At 36.0% G+C, this 13,335-nt stretch overlaps 1 protein-coding gene across 2 annotated transcripts; it reads right to left on the bottom strand.

Moving 5' to 3' along the window:
• Window positions 1-727: 727 nt before the first annotated feature.
• Window positions 728-8,892, bottom strand: smarcb1b (SWI/SNF related BAF chromatin remodeling complex subunit B1b). Of its 2 annotated transcripts, XM_016548271.1 has the most exons (10): window positions 8,754-8,892; window positions 7,137-7,248; window positions 6,884-6,992; window positions 6,413-6,550; window positions 4,231-4,358; window positions 3,929-4,095; window positions 3,554-3,744; window positions 1,947-1,958; window positions 1,364-1,495; window positions 728-1,165 (listed from the first exon to the last, which is right to left on the bottom strand). In XM_016548271.1, the coding sequence occupies exons 1-10, from the start codon at window positions 8,835-8,837 to the stop codon at window positions 1,126-1,128; spliced, it is 1,113 nt and encodes a 370-aa protein (XP_016403757.1). In that variant the 5' UTR covers window positions 8,838-8,892; the 3' UTR covers window positions 728-1,125. The 2 variants fall into 2 exon arrangements, with proteins under 2 accessions (XP_016403757.1, XP_016403758.1); XM_016548272.1 differs by lacking the exon at window positions 1,947-1,958.
• Between the last annotated feature and the right edge of the window lie 4,443 nt (window positions 8,893-13,335).

Here is a 13,335-nt window from a genome sequence, read left to right as displayed (position 1 = left end):
TCCAGAGTCCTAGGGATGCAGCCACGCATGATCAGGTAAAGCAGTTTGATTACACCAGTAAGATCTATTTTATAGCTAACAACATGCATTCCATTCGAAGTATGTTCAATGTATGTTTGAAAAGTTGATCAAGCCAAACTTCTTTCATCATGTACTGTTATTGGAGTCGCCGGATGTCCTTTTAGCGAACAATAGAATGTCAGTACATCAAATGTCAAGGGGGTTGGAACTCTACTGTATTTCCATTACTTTTTATAGAACCACCAATTGCATGTGCTGTGATAGATCGGCACAGGATTATGGGAATGCATAATCTATCACAGGCATCGGCTAATGAGGGCTTTCTAGGTTTTGATTGAACTCCTTCCAGTTTCCATACACATTAAAGACACATCATCTAACATTTCAAAAGAATGCGTTGGAAACTGAAGCAAGCGGTCCACATTGCATGACATATGTGGTTAGGAGAACAGATTTTAGGCCCAGCTGATGAGCACAGAACGAGACCGCAAATGAGCGTTCAGACATAAATGACTTCTGAAACAGATATTAAAAAAACATTATTGTTATTTTTGTGCATACATGTACAAACCAATATCGATTTATAGTTCTCACAGCTTTTAAGCAAGGAATTGCCAAGACTCAAAGTGTAATATCTTAGTGCTGGGAAGAAAAAAATAACAAGTCATACAAAAATTGAGAATCACAGGCATAAAATTTACCATTGTCTTTATTTAAAAAAAAAAAAGCAAGTCAAGTTCATAGTTCGCATTAGCACCTTTGACGAAAAACACAATACTCAACCAAACTTTCTCAACATCCTGTTCTTACAATAAGATTATACAGATGTCTCTATAACTGGAGACCAGAGAAACGGCAACAACAGGCATTCTAATAAGACGTCCGAGCAGTCCCTGTGAGCACTGTAAAACCTGGCTGATGCCAGATAAGAGTTTAAAGGCCTGGTATTAAGAAAGTGTGTAATGCTGTGTGGGTTGAGGAGGTCAGAAGACTGGAGGAATGTTATCTAGAGCTGTGTGGATCTGTGCAAAGGCTTCCAGCGACCCTGAGGCCCTTAATGAGACTGTGAGCTTATTGAGAGGCAGCATCAACAACGTCCTGTTTTTACCAGGCAGGGGCGGTGTTGGCAAGTCGTCGCATACGCCTGTGGAAAAAAAAAAGATTCATGTGTAATACTAATAGTAATACATATTATTTATAAATATTATGCATGCCAAGAAACAGGGAATAAAATATAACATGTACCAATTGCAAAAAATGTATTAAAATAAAATATAGAATAAAAATATATAAAATAAAATGGTGTCTAATAGGTGAGGCCTAATTTGAGCATCTTTCTTACCTTGTGTTTCTGTCCTGATCTCTGATTTTCTTCTCCATCTCTGCATCTGTCAGGGTCTCCAGCAGAGGGCACCACTGGTCGGCATCACCTGTGTTCCGAATGGCAATCTCCACAGTTGGTAATGGGTTCTCGCTACAGGAAAAGAGCCATATGGAGTCAGAAGTGGACAGCATAAATTAAACATCATGGAATCCCAATGATGCTTCACTGATGACCACTGAGGAATAGAGGTGATGATTTCTAGAAATATCTTTTAAACTTTTGTTAAGAAAAACTATTTCTATATTCATACGATTTACTTCTAACTATCATACAAAAATAAAAGCCATGCTTTGGCAGCACATGCAGGGGTCAAACAGAACAGTCACCAAACCACTGTCTGTTCTGGTATCACTAGGTTTATGCTATTTCTGTCATTTCTAGAAAAGAACCCTGCATTATACATTCACAACATGTCCATATACAGGGACAAGTGCTGCAAAGATATAAAAAATAAGAAGAGATGAAGGTACTCAGCTTCCCAGGGAATGAAACGTGGGGGGTAAGAGGAAGAGAAGATCAAGAAATGTTGAAGTATATTGACCTGAAATCAGACCTATTGGAACAGACAGTGGGAGAAGCAAACAATTAGAAGGTTATAGCAAAGCAAAAACAAGAAGCAATGAAGTTAATCACAAAGAATGAAACAAAAACGTGATCTTGTAACATTTTAACAGTTCTAACTAAGCCACAAAGCAAATAATGTGCCATTTATGATCTACTGACATTGTACTGCTAACTGGTTATGCCCCACAAATCCCGATCCTTAAAAGGCAAACGTAGGGTTGCAAGCCATGCAACATTATGAAGAAAAAAAAATCAATGTGGTCTGTACTGCAGAGAGAAAAATAGCTGTATAGAGTTAAAGTTATTTTATAACCAACTGAGGAAGAAAGACACACATAAAACTGCTTCAAGGCACAATAAAGAGAAGTCACAATGCTTGAACGGTTGTCTGCTTGCTGTTGGACAAATAAATGAGATTGTAAAGAACCAGTGTATAGGCCAGACAGACCGCATTAAAGATGGTCTCAATTTAGTGGCATAAACAAGACATGCTGTGTGTGTTTGTTTGTATATGACCACATAATAAACATTAATGGAAATTCCCCTCGATACGACCTTAGAACACAGTAAATCATTCATTTAAATGGAATCAGGCCGCTGACATCTCTACAGACACACAGGATATAGATACAGGACAAACAAACACAGATATCAACATAAATATCACATGCAAGAACACCAACATATACATACGAGACATACACTACTGTTAAAAAAAAGGTTTTTTGAAAGAAATCTCAAAGCAATTCTTTTAAAGCATTGCTCACCAAGGCTTCAGAAATGCAGTAAAGTCATTCACATGCTTAAATATACATTAACCTAAATCTAAAATGTAACTGAAATAGATCATTATTATTACTGTTATTATTATGGGTTTTATCACAGTAGTTCCTAGCTTTACAGTGATTAGAAATCCATCCTCAATACCTAACCCATAAGCATCTCTCTCACTGGTCAGCAAGTTTTTGTGGTAAGCGAAAAAATTCAGACTACACTCAAAGAAGTTGGATCACTGTAACGGAATGTATAGTTTCATATCGTTTTTCATTCGGTTTACAAAATACCTCATGATTATTGGGTAAATTCCAAGGCAACATTACAGGCTAGGGAAATCATTCATTCTCTGGCTTATGACAGTGAGGTGGTGGTATCTATAAATACTAAAGAACAAATCATGTCTCAACAGTATAAGCCACAGAGAGGCAAACCACAGCGAGTCTTCCTTTAGGCCCTCAGCACGTATAAATCATGGCAAGCAGTGATTTTGAAAACACGCAACGGTCCTAAAATGACTCTACAGGGAATCCAGTGTTTTTGGAGGGGCTTGTGCATCGAAAACCAAGCAACTACCTCATTTATGGACTACCGCATTAAAATGGACCATCAGCATCCTGAAACTAAAAGCCCAAGGCACATGGATTTTCTAGCAATAGTTTTGCCCTACAGCACACACTGGGAACAAGAATGAACATTTTGTGCTTGTGTATACGAGAAAGCAAAAGTGAGAAACCTGAACTTGAACTCAAGCTGATGTTTGAGCATTAACCCACTGGCCATTATTGGAAGTGCATGCATGTTGCCCACCTGAAGGCGTACGTCCTCTGATGCCAGCTGAGCTGTCCGCGGATGCTGTAGGCAATGGTGGTGACAAACTCTCCTCCGAGGCCCAGCTCAGAGCAGAGCTTCAAAGCGAATGTTTCTGGCGAGTTCTCCTTCTCTGACATGTCCCATTCGAATTGGTCCACTAGAGAGATGTTCCCCACGTGAATGTTTAGCTGAAAGCACAATGCAGGTTGGCAACGGAATTAACCACATGCATTATGATTGGCCAGTGTTTAACGCAACAAGACCATTTTCCAGACACACATTAATCAGGCCTTGACATGAAAAGCTAAGTCAGTTTAACTAATTAAGCCCTATTAACCTCTATTTGTATTTGGATACCATTTTAAAACACACCTTAATGATGACTCTCTGGTCCGTCTGCTCATCCAGAATGCTGTCGGTAGGATAGGACTCGATCTGCTGTCGAATGGCTGAGGCGATAGCAGGGACGAAGGTAAGAGGATTCAAGTCCAGGTCATCAGACAGGATCTCAGCAAACATCTCTGGCGTCATAAGTTTCTCTGGAGATTCAAAAGCAGACAGAGTTACACTTCTGTGCTTAAATGTATTTAGCACAAATTAATCTTGTATGTCTTTGCTTTTCATATGCATTACTGTTGAAAAGCAACACATTTTCAATTTTTTTTCCACCTTACCATTCATGTTCCAGGTGAAGGCATCTCTGAGCTTTTGCCCATCAATCTCCATGTCCAGGCGGATAGGCACCAGGACCTCTGCCTGGGAAGCATTTTCGTGGATGACTGCAGGGTCGTGGTCATCGAAACTATGCATTGAAAAAAAGCAGAGACCCATAAACACACTCTATTGTTAAGTAGCACCATGTGCTGTTAAACGCCACATTCTGAACAACAGCCGACAATTTTCCTTCATGTCCTGTCCTTTTCTGACACAACAAATGCCCCAATATTTAACAACCTACATATGTGATTATGTGAGGGATTTAAAACGCTGGTCTTGTAAGTAATGACAGCAGAATAAAGTTGTTTTGAACACACTGGAGCAATGCTTGAAACCAACAGCTGGTTGGCTGCATTCCAGTCTGAACTGTCTCACTACAGCCAATCACTGAGATTTACTAAAGCCTTCAAAAGGGAGTGTTGTTGACAGTATTGCAGGGGGCATTACAGACAGCTAAATATTCAAGGAGGAAGTCCACTTGTCATAAGATGATGTAGGGTCAATTGAGGACCTAAAACCACATCTGACTAATTTTTGTTTGTCATAAAAATGGGGACTTTCTGAGTGTTTGGACCGTCATCAGGTTATCTTCTCATGTGGAAGGTCAGGAAGAAGGAACTTCAGCATGTCCAAACAAAAATTAGCCTATCAAGAGTATTTGCTTTTCATAACACAACCGGAAAAGATTCTGTCAGCGATAAACAACATACATGAAAAAACCTCTTAGCAAAAACAAGCCAGTGTTTTGGACTATTGCTTCATCTGCTGACCCCAAACAACCCAGTCATCTTAAATGATTTTAGCAAATGGCTGCAATATAACAAAGAGTGAAAAATTTAAGGGGGTCTGAATACTTTCCGTACCCACTGTATGTAGCGGAAATGTGGTTTTGTTCCTTAGTAAACATCCTCTGGTTTGATATTGCCCTGATAACAATCAACCATAGTAATCAACCGTGGCTTAAACATTTACCCAGAATTTTACATTTATTAATTACATTTAGATAACATACTGAGTAACATCCTGATGATTTCTGACAGGTCTAATCTAAGAAATGTTTAAACGACCCATCAAATAAGCTTGATGAACTCATTTTCGTTCCTACTGAAATATTTCATACAGAAGCATTAGAGGGGCATTTTCATTCTAGTAGCGTCATATTGGATGAAACTGTCATAAATAACTATGCTGTTTTTCCAAAAGGGAAAAACTGTAAAGACTGCTAGAACTTAAAGTTAACGAAAGCTTTAAATATGGAAATTTTTCATACAAAAAAGCATCAATTCGCTTCAGGAGGCCTTTATTAACTCCCCAGAGCCGTGTGGAGCACTATTTATGATGGCTGGACGCAGTTTATTGGACTTCTATGGTCTTTTGAACATCACAACCCATTCACTGCCATTATAAAGCTTGGAAGAGCCAGCACATGTTTAAATATTTACATTTAGTCATTTAAATATGTTATTATATTGTATTCATCTGAAAGAATAAAGGTATATACACCTAGCATGACTTGAGGGTGAGTAAATCATGGGGTAATTTGCATATTTTCATCTCTTTCATGTTGTCAGCATTTAGAAGTATGCTAGCATATACACTACCAATCAAAAGTTTGAGGTCGGGAGACTTTAAAAAAATATTTTAGAAAAAACAAAGTGTCTTATGCTCACCACAGGGATGCATTTATTCGCTACAGTAAAAACAGTAATGTTGTAAAATATTATTACAATTTTAAATAATAGTTTTCGATTTTAATACATTTTAAAATTTAAATACAATTATTACAGTCATGCCAGAGCTTAATTTTCAGCAGCCATTATTCCAGTCTTCAAAGTCACATGATTCTTCAGAAATCATTCTAATATGCTGATTTGGTGCTCAAGAAACATTTATTATTATTAATGTTGAAAACAGTTGTGTGGCTTAATATTAATATACAGCAACAATTTGAAATACACATTTTGATAAATTTAATGTGGCCTTGCTGAATAAAAGTACTAATTTCTTTAAAAAATAAATAAATAAATAAATTACTCACTCCAAACTTTTGAATGGTAGTTTTTGTTTTTAAAGCTAATAGATGGATGAAAATCCATAAAACAGAGGGAGAACTTGTCAAACTCTCATTACTCATCTCACCATAATGGAAAGGTCCTTTTCTTGTCACGTCCCATTCTGTTTCTGTTGATAGTGGTGGAACAAGGCACTGCGTCCAGGTGGTGGGAGCTGTTGGGCAGGGTGGGTACCCACTGACTGTTCTTCTTCGCCTTTTGCTCCCTAAGTTCAGATATAGAGTTGCAACAACATAAACTCCAAAAGAACAAATACAGGCAAATCTAAAATATTCCGTGAATTAAATGAAAAAATAAATTCACTCAAAAATATTTAAAAACAATAAATTATCTTTATCTAAATAATTTATATAGAATACATTGCTCAAAAATGTATATAAATTTTTTTTGCCATTTTCCATTCACAAAACTGCCTGGAAGTGTCCATATTTGTAATAAAAACAACCCCAGTACTGCATTTATTCTATATTTTTTCCTTCTTCCTTGTTTTGCATTTAGACCTGTATGTCACATAAACGGAGACCACCGGTCTCCTTACCTGAGATATGCCGGAGGCTCTGTGCTGATGGACACAGCCTTGTACTTCTCATCATTCCCCTCGAAGATCTCCTCACATTCAGACGCCTTCAGCAGGGTCACACTGGTGGCTAAATTTGTGTAACCATGATCTAACACAAAAAGAACACTGCACAAACTTCTGTCCAGAAGCAGAAATAGGAGACTATGAGGTAGGTGCTGCTTACGGGTGCTTTCTGGACTTAAGACCATTTAGAGGGAAAGGAATCACTTACCGTGTGATGATGCTACAATTTTCTTCCTCTCCTCCATGGATGCGAGACGTCTCCATAGTGATGGGTACCGCTTATACAGAGAGCCTCTGAACATACGCAGATAGTTTCCAACCTAAACAGCAAGATTAAGCAAAAAAAAAAAAAACCTTAAAGCAAGACACTACAGGCAAAACCATTTTTTTCCTTCTTCTTCTTCCTCATGCACTGGACACTTTTGAGATTTTGGGCTTTTTTTTTTGCTTCCATACAATTTTATTACACTTTATGTATTTGAATCTATCTATCTGCATCAATTTCAATACCTATCTAAAGGAAGTTTTCTCAAGATGAGTTTTTTCTCCCGCATTAAGCCACACATCTTTACCTCAATAGCACCTACATACGGTTTTTGTTAAATGTGAGCCAAAATCATCACAATTAAAAGAACCAAAGACTTAAACTACTTCAGTCTGTGTGCATTGAATTTATTTAATACACGAGTTTAACAATTTGAGTTGAATTACTGAAATAAATTAACTTTTCCACGACATTCTAATTTATTGAGATGCACCTGTATACAGCTTTATTCCTGTCTATATTCTGAAGGTTTTTTACAGAGAGGTTTGCTCATATATTATTTAACTGGTTTATATGAGAATTTATTCTAAAAACATGGGGAATTTTGATAGTATTTTCTGATTTATGGCATGATAAAAAGAGACAACAAAACCCCCTTGTAAAAACTTAACTCTAATGTAACAACAAAATGAAACATGAAGTGTTCAGAGTTCTGTTCTGGAAATGTGTGCAAATAAGTGCATATTTAATCCGACTTAAACATACCATTTCAGAAAACTTGTAATACAAACAATAAATAATAATAATATGAATATGCTTAATGTCTTAATGTACTGTGATTATGATTAATCAACCAGGAAATTATGGTGATATCTAGTTACAGTTTTTTACCCAGTTCACCTGTGGTGCCTTAAAAGGAAGTGACAGTGTATAATGGTTCAGTTAAAAGAGTTTTTCTTTTCGTGTCGTTTCAAACTAGTATGACTTTTCTTTTTTCTGTGGAACACAAAAGGGGACGTTAGGCATAATGTTCTCGGTCACCATTTACTTTCACTGTGAAACCAGATGTAATGAAAGTGGATGGAGACTGAAACTGTCAGTCCCCATCATTGTATTGAACATCTCCTTTTGTGCTCCAATGGAAAAAATAAATAAAATAATATCATAACGGTTTGGGACAACACGAGAACGGGTAAATAATTACAGAAATTTGATTTTCTGTGTGAACTATCCATTTAACATGTTTATGGTGCGTTTAAATGACAAACTGCTATATTTATAACGTTATCTGCCAACTTGTTTGGCCCGAATAAAAATCGCAAAAAATCTTGACTTTTATAGCTCGGATAGACAAGTGCTTCACTTTATAAAGAAACGGGCATGATTGCAAGCTCTATTGATCATTTTATCATTCATTAATTACGTCGATATGGAGATAACAGCATCTTTAACAGGCAACAACCAACAAAGAGGATGATGTTTTATTGTTAATATAATGGCTACATTAACGCATATCATATGTAAACATACTCGTAATTCTCTGTGAGACAGAAAACGTACCTCTGAACCTATCATGTAAAAATCCCCATCTTGCTCGAGTTGAAATTTTATTGGTTTTTGTCCAAATGTTTTACTCAACGCCATCTTTGCGAACACAATGAGCAACAGGGCGCATGCGCAAGAAGCAAGCAGCGAAGTGGGAAAGGCTCCTGCACTGGGGCGCCGCGCTGCAGGCGTGCAGTAATGCCTTCGGTTGGAGGGCGCCTCACTGATGTTACAATATACGCCAGGAATCCTATTAAAATCAGCTGTAATAACTCTAGAATAACTGGTCTAGTATATTTGCTGTATATTTTATGTACAATTTACATTTAGCCAAGTCATCATTTGTTTGCCGTTACTATATAGGCCTATATATATATAATTTGTACTATTTTTGTGTATCTGTGCTTCTTCAAATCTGACTCACATTTATCCAGTCATGGCCTATCACTCAACTTTTGTGATCCTTTATCAATATTCAATTAGCTGATCCAGTTAATACACTTATGGACATAAATAAAAAAATTATTTTGATCCAAGATTTGCAGATGGGAGAAGTTTCTTAGGACAATAAGAACTATATTTCAGTGAGAGCTAAAACACAAAGCTGAAAGAAAGGCCCAATAAGTAATACACTGCTAAAAATATTTACTATAGGCCTAAGAGACAATTAAAACAGCATTAGCCATTAATCCCACAAGGGTTTCACTAAAGAACATCTTGCATGAGATCCCCGAGTTATATAAACTAAAGCTAAATTATTTACATTTATTTGCAATTATGTTAATCAGTCTGAAAGTTTTGGGGGAAATGTGCTTGCGATTAAAGGGTAGACATATAAACAGACCTTTTAAAATGGTAATCAGGTGTGACATCTTTAGAAAGAAGTAATTTTCTCATTCTTGCGGTGTTATTTCCTAAAAAGGTTGTGAAACTCTTATATCTGCAGCACTTTACATGCACCTAAACATGCCATGATAGATAAGCTGGCATACTCTCTGATCTAAACCATTAAGAGGGCACAGCCTGAACTTCATTAACACAAACACATATTTTAATTAAACATGCTGCATTAAACTTCACATTATCCTTTGGCTTGGAACATTAATAATTGGTCATTACCAATAAGATTCACAGTGAAATACTCCTCCTGAAGCAGTTTAAGTGCATTCTTTGGTAACCAAAATGTGCGATTTTATATTATTGAATATTATATATCACTGAAGTCAAGCCTCAGTCAGACTGAAACTAAAATTAAAACCATAAAAAAAACATTTTGATTACTTGAGAAAAATAAACGTTAACAGAAAAAAAAAAACTTTTTTATTTCAGCTACATTTCTCATTTTAACTTTATTTAACTTGATGTACTAAAATAACTAAAACTGAAATAAAAATAAATAAAATATATACATAAAAACAAAACTACTATAAATGACAAAAACACACAACAAATTTACTAAAACTTTAACTAAAATTAAATTGAAAGCAGAAAATATAAAAATAAAAACTGATTCAAAATATGAATAAAAACTATACTAGTATATCAATGATAAAATAACACTGGTCTCAGTCTAACCATGATACGTAAAACGTTACCTTGATGAGTTTGAGTTTCATACACTGAGTCAGACCTTGACAGTGATCTGCTATAATTGCTGCAAAGTAAAACAAGCCCCAAGTGTTATGTGACCCCATTTCATAGTCAATCTGTAAAGCCAATTAATAAAGGAAATCATAATTTTACAAGAGTGCTCCTCTTAGATAGTTTCACTTTAGAGATTCAAACATAGTGGTTGATAATAGAAAAGACAGAACTAAGCCTCAGAGGAACAGGAAACCTCAATCTCATTATATGCGTTTCTTTACTCAGGCTTTGGAATTGCAAGCAATTTGCCCTTATACTGGTCTGTAATCCTAATGAAATGATGGGATAATCCCACAGATCTAAAGCATTTTTTACACTTCATTGCCTGTTTCAATAGCAGGTACCTTTATCCGCAGTGGCTTAGTCATAGCTGATGAATGATACATCTTTGCTTTTCTATATTTAGGGGGTGTTAAATACTAACCACCAAAATGCAAATGAGACTTTGTTGATAAGCTTCATTAGCATCTCCGTTCTTAAGTAGCCTACATCTTGTCCGGTTGCTGCCATCTATTTCCTTCTATGAACACTAGATGGCAATCTTGCATAAATGTTCCTCAATCCAAACTCATGTACTTGCTTTCATAACATTGAGATGGTTTCAATGAGACTGTGCTGGAGTCTGTAAGTTAATCATTTTCACTGGACCATCAGCCCTTAGCCTGCAAAAGCTCTCAAGGCCAACAGAGAGCTGCAAAATAAGCAATGAAATAAAATGCAGGCACATTACATATTTCTTACAGGTGACCTTCTGTTGTCACTATTGTGATACTGTGTGTTTTGCGGCATTTTTAAAATGCATTTTGCCTGAAAATGTTATATTTATACTTTCTGTTTTCTGTTTCTGATTTTTTTTTTCAATGTCTAGTCATAATCCAGCACTTGCACAGGCCATAAACGTAACAATGCACACCGGACTTTCAATTCATTCAATATTGCAGACATAAAAACCTGTCTTCCTGAAAGGAATTATTATGATGGATTCCTGACATAATAATTCAGTGCACACATGGACATATGGTACTTGGATCAGGCTCCATGCACACTGGAAGGATTGTTTCTGACTCTACAGAAAGCTTTTATTCTTTATTAGAGAGATATATTAGAGCGTGGGCAAGCACTTTAAAAAAACAAACAAAAAAACAAAAAAAATCAATAAAATAAAAGAAAAAATAAAAGAAAAGAAAAAGAAAAAATAAAAGGAATAAAAATCCAGGACCACAAATCCTCCATATATAGTGGGACCTACACGTCTGAGAACACATTAAAATTCTGGCATTCAAAATAAAATTAAACAAACCTGAGGGAAATCAGAAAGTTTAAAGAAATGAAAACAAAGAAACATTATTACAAGAGATATTTCAGATTCTGCTCTATTTTGAGGTAATCAAATAAGCACATATGTATGTGTGAATTTTATTATTCAGCTTGTTAGCATTCTTGTTATGTCGTCTTCTTTGAATCAGTGAAATTGTATTTGTGGTACTACTTGGAAAGAAAAAAAACAGCTTGATTGTGGTGCAATACCATAATTACTCCTTTGGCACCATAGTTTGAAATAGCCTGCATTTTAATCTTGTGACTAATTAGTGGTCAGTTCTATTCTCTTCATCAACATGAACGTCCCTCATGACTGTCGTTCACTAATTGAACATCAGGGTAGAGTTATGTATATTCAAAGTTCAATTATAACAGTGACATTTTGCTTTTTTTGGCATGTGCATGGAAGTTATTAAAGCTAAAATTATGCATGCATGGCTTTTCATGCTTTTCCTGAAATGTCAGTTGCTTTTCTATGAAAGGGATTACAGCTTTAGTGTAGTTTAGTGTAGGTGCAAACATCAAATCCCATAAACTTCCATGAAGAGAAAAATCAATAATGCTTCTGCCCCCTTCCCATGATATCATCTCTGAATATTTCCAAAGTCCGATCTTGCTGACACTCTGAAAATGGACCTGGAAAACCGCCAGAAGTATTCACTCCTCTTTCTTCTGTTCCTTTCATTTTTGTCAACGTTTTGGCCTACTACACAATTCACTTCTCAGCTCGACCCTTTAGCAATTTAGACAGCTGTGAGCTGCTATCCTTTTCACTGCTGATTCCCGGTAATCGATTTTCTGTGCTACAGTTTGTGTGCTTGAGTGCAAGTGGATATCAGAGTGCATGAGAACTGTTGAGCAGAATTTTCTATTTAGAATTAAATGTACTGGTTAATTATTAATAAAACAGATTTAATTTAGGTTTAGTTTTTTCTATATGTATTTTATCCCAGTATTGGAATGTTTGGGTTAGATTTGAACATCGAACTGCTAGTCAGGAACCCATCCAGAAGATTATGATTATGTTTTTAATTACAACTGCCAGTGATTGATGCATTGTTGTTGTGAGTGCAGCTAAGCATACAAGGCATGAATTTTTAAGAGAGAGCGAGAGAGTGACAAAAACGAAGAGAAGCAAGAGAGGCAGGCACTTTAATAAGTCATTTGGGATGGTTCACATTCAAGTGACTCTTTAGTAGTAAAAATGAATCCCTGACTTATCCTGATGATGCCGCTTTGGACTCTCAAATCCCAATGTAATTCCACTGAAGATGTGTTGAACCTCTCACTGATGAGAATTAGACAAAATTGCATGAGCTGTTAGACATTTAAGAGGATAGTTTTTTATTTTTTTTTGTAAAGTCACTTTACAAATGTCACTATTAAGGGGATAGTTCACTCAAAATGAAAATGTTCTTATTTATTCACTCTCATATTGTTCCGAACATGTGTGACTTTCTTTCTCCAGTGGTATGCACAAGGAGATGCTTTGCAGAATGCTCACTCTGCTCTTTTTTCATACAATGAAAGTAAACGTTGATGTATTTATTTATTTACTTACTGGCCTGTGGAAAAAAGTTAAATGTGTTTGGAACAATATGACAGTGAGTAAATCAAAACCAAATTTAAATTT

Source organism: Sinocyclocheilus rhinocerous, unplaced genomic scaffold (assembly GCF_001515625.1).
Source record: "Sinocyclocheilus rhinocerous isolate Xijiao unplaced genomic scaffold, SAMN03320098_v1.1 scaffold192, whole genome shotgun sequence".
Classification (NCBI taxonomy): Eukaryota; Metazoa; Chordata; class Actinopteri; order Cypriniformes; family Cyprinidae; genus Sinocyclocheilus; species Sinocyclocheilus rhinocerous.
The sequence above is the reverse complement of the archived record's forward strand: the minus strand, read 5'-3'. Positions and strand labels throughout refer to the sequence as shown.

Bases quoted from the DNA above. Each gene is read 5' to 3' on its own strand.
- smarcb1b (XM_016548271.1), bottom strand. From the start codon at position 8,837: ATGGCGTTGAGTAAAACATTTGGACAAAAACCAATAAAATTTCAACTC. The intron at 7,249-8,753 runs GTACGTTTTCTG...CTTGCTGTTTAG, and splicing joins TTTACATGATAGGTTCAGAG to GTTGGAAACTATCTGCGTAT. The intron at 4,096-4,230 runs GTAAGGTGGAAA...TTGAATCTCCAG, and splicing joins CTTCACCTGGAACATGAATG to AGAAACTTATGACGCCAGAG.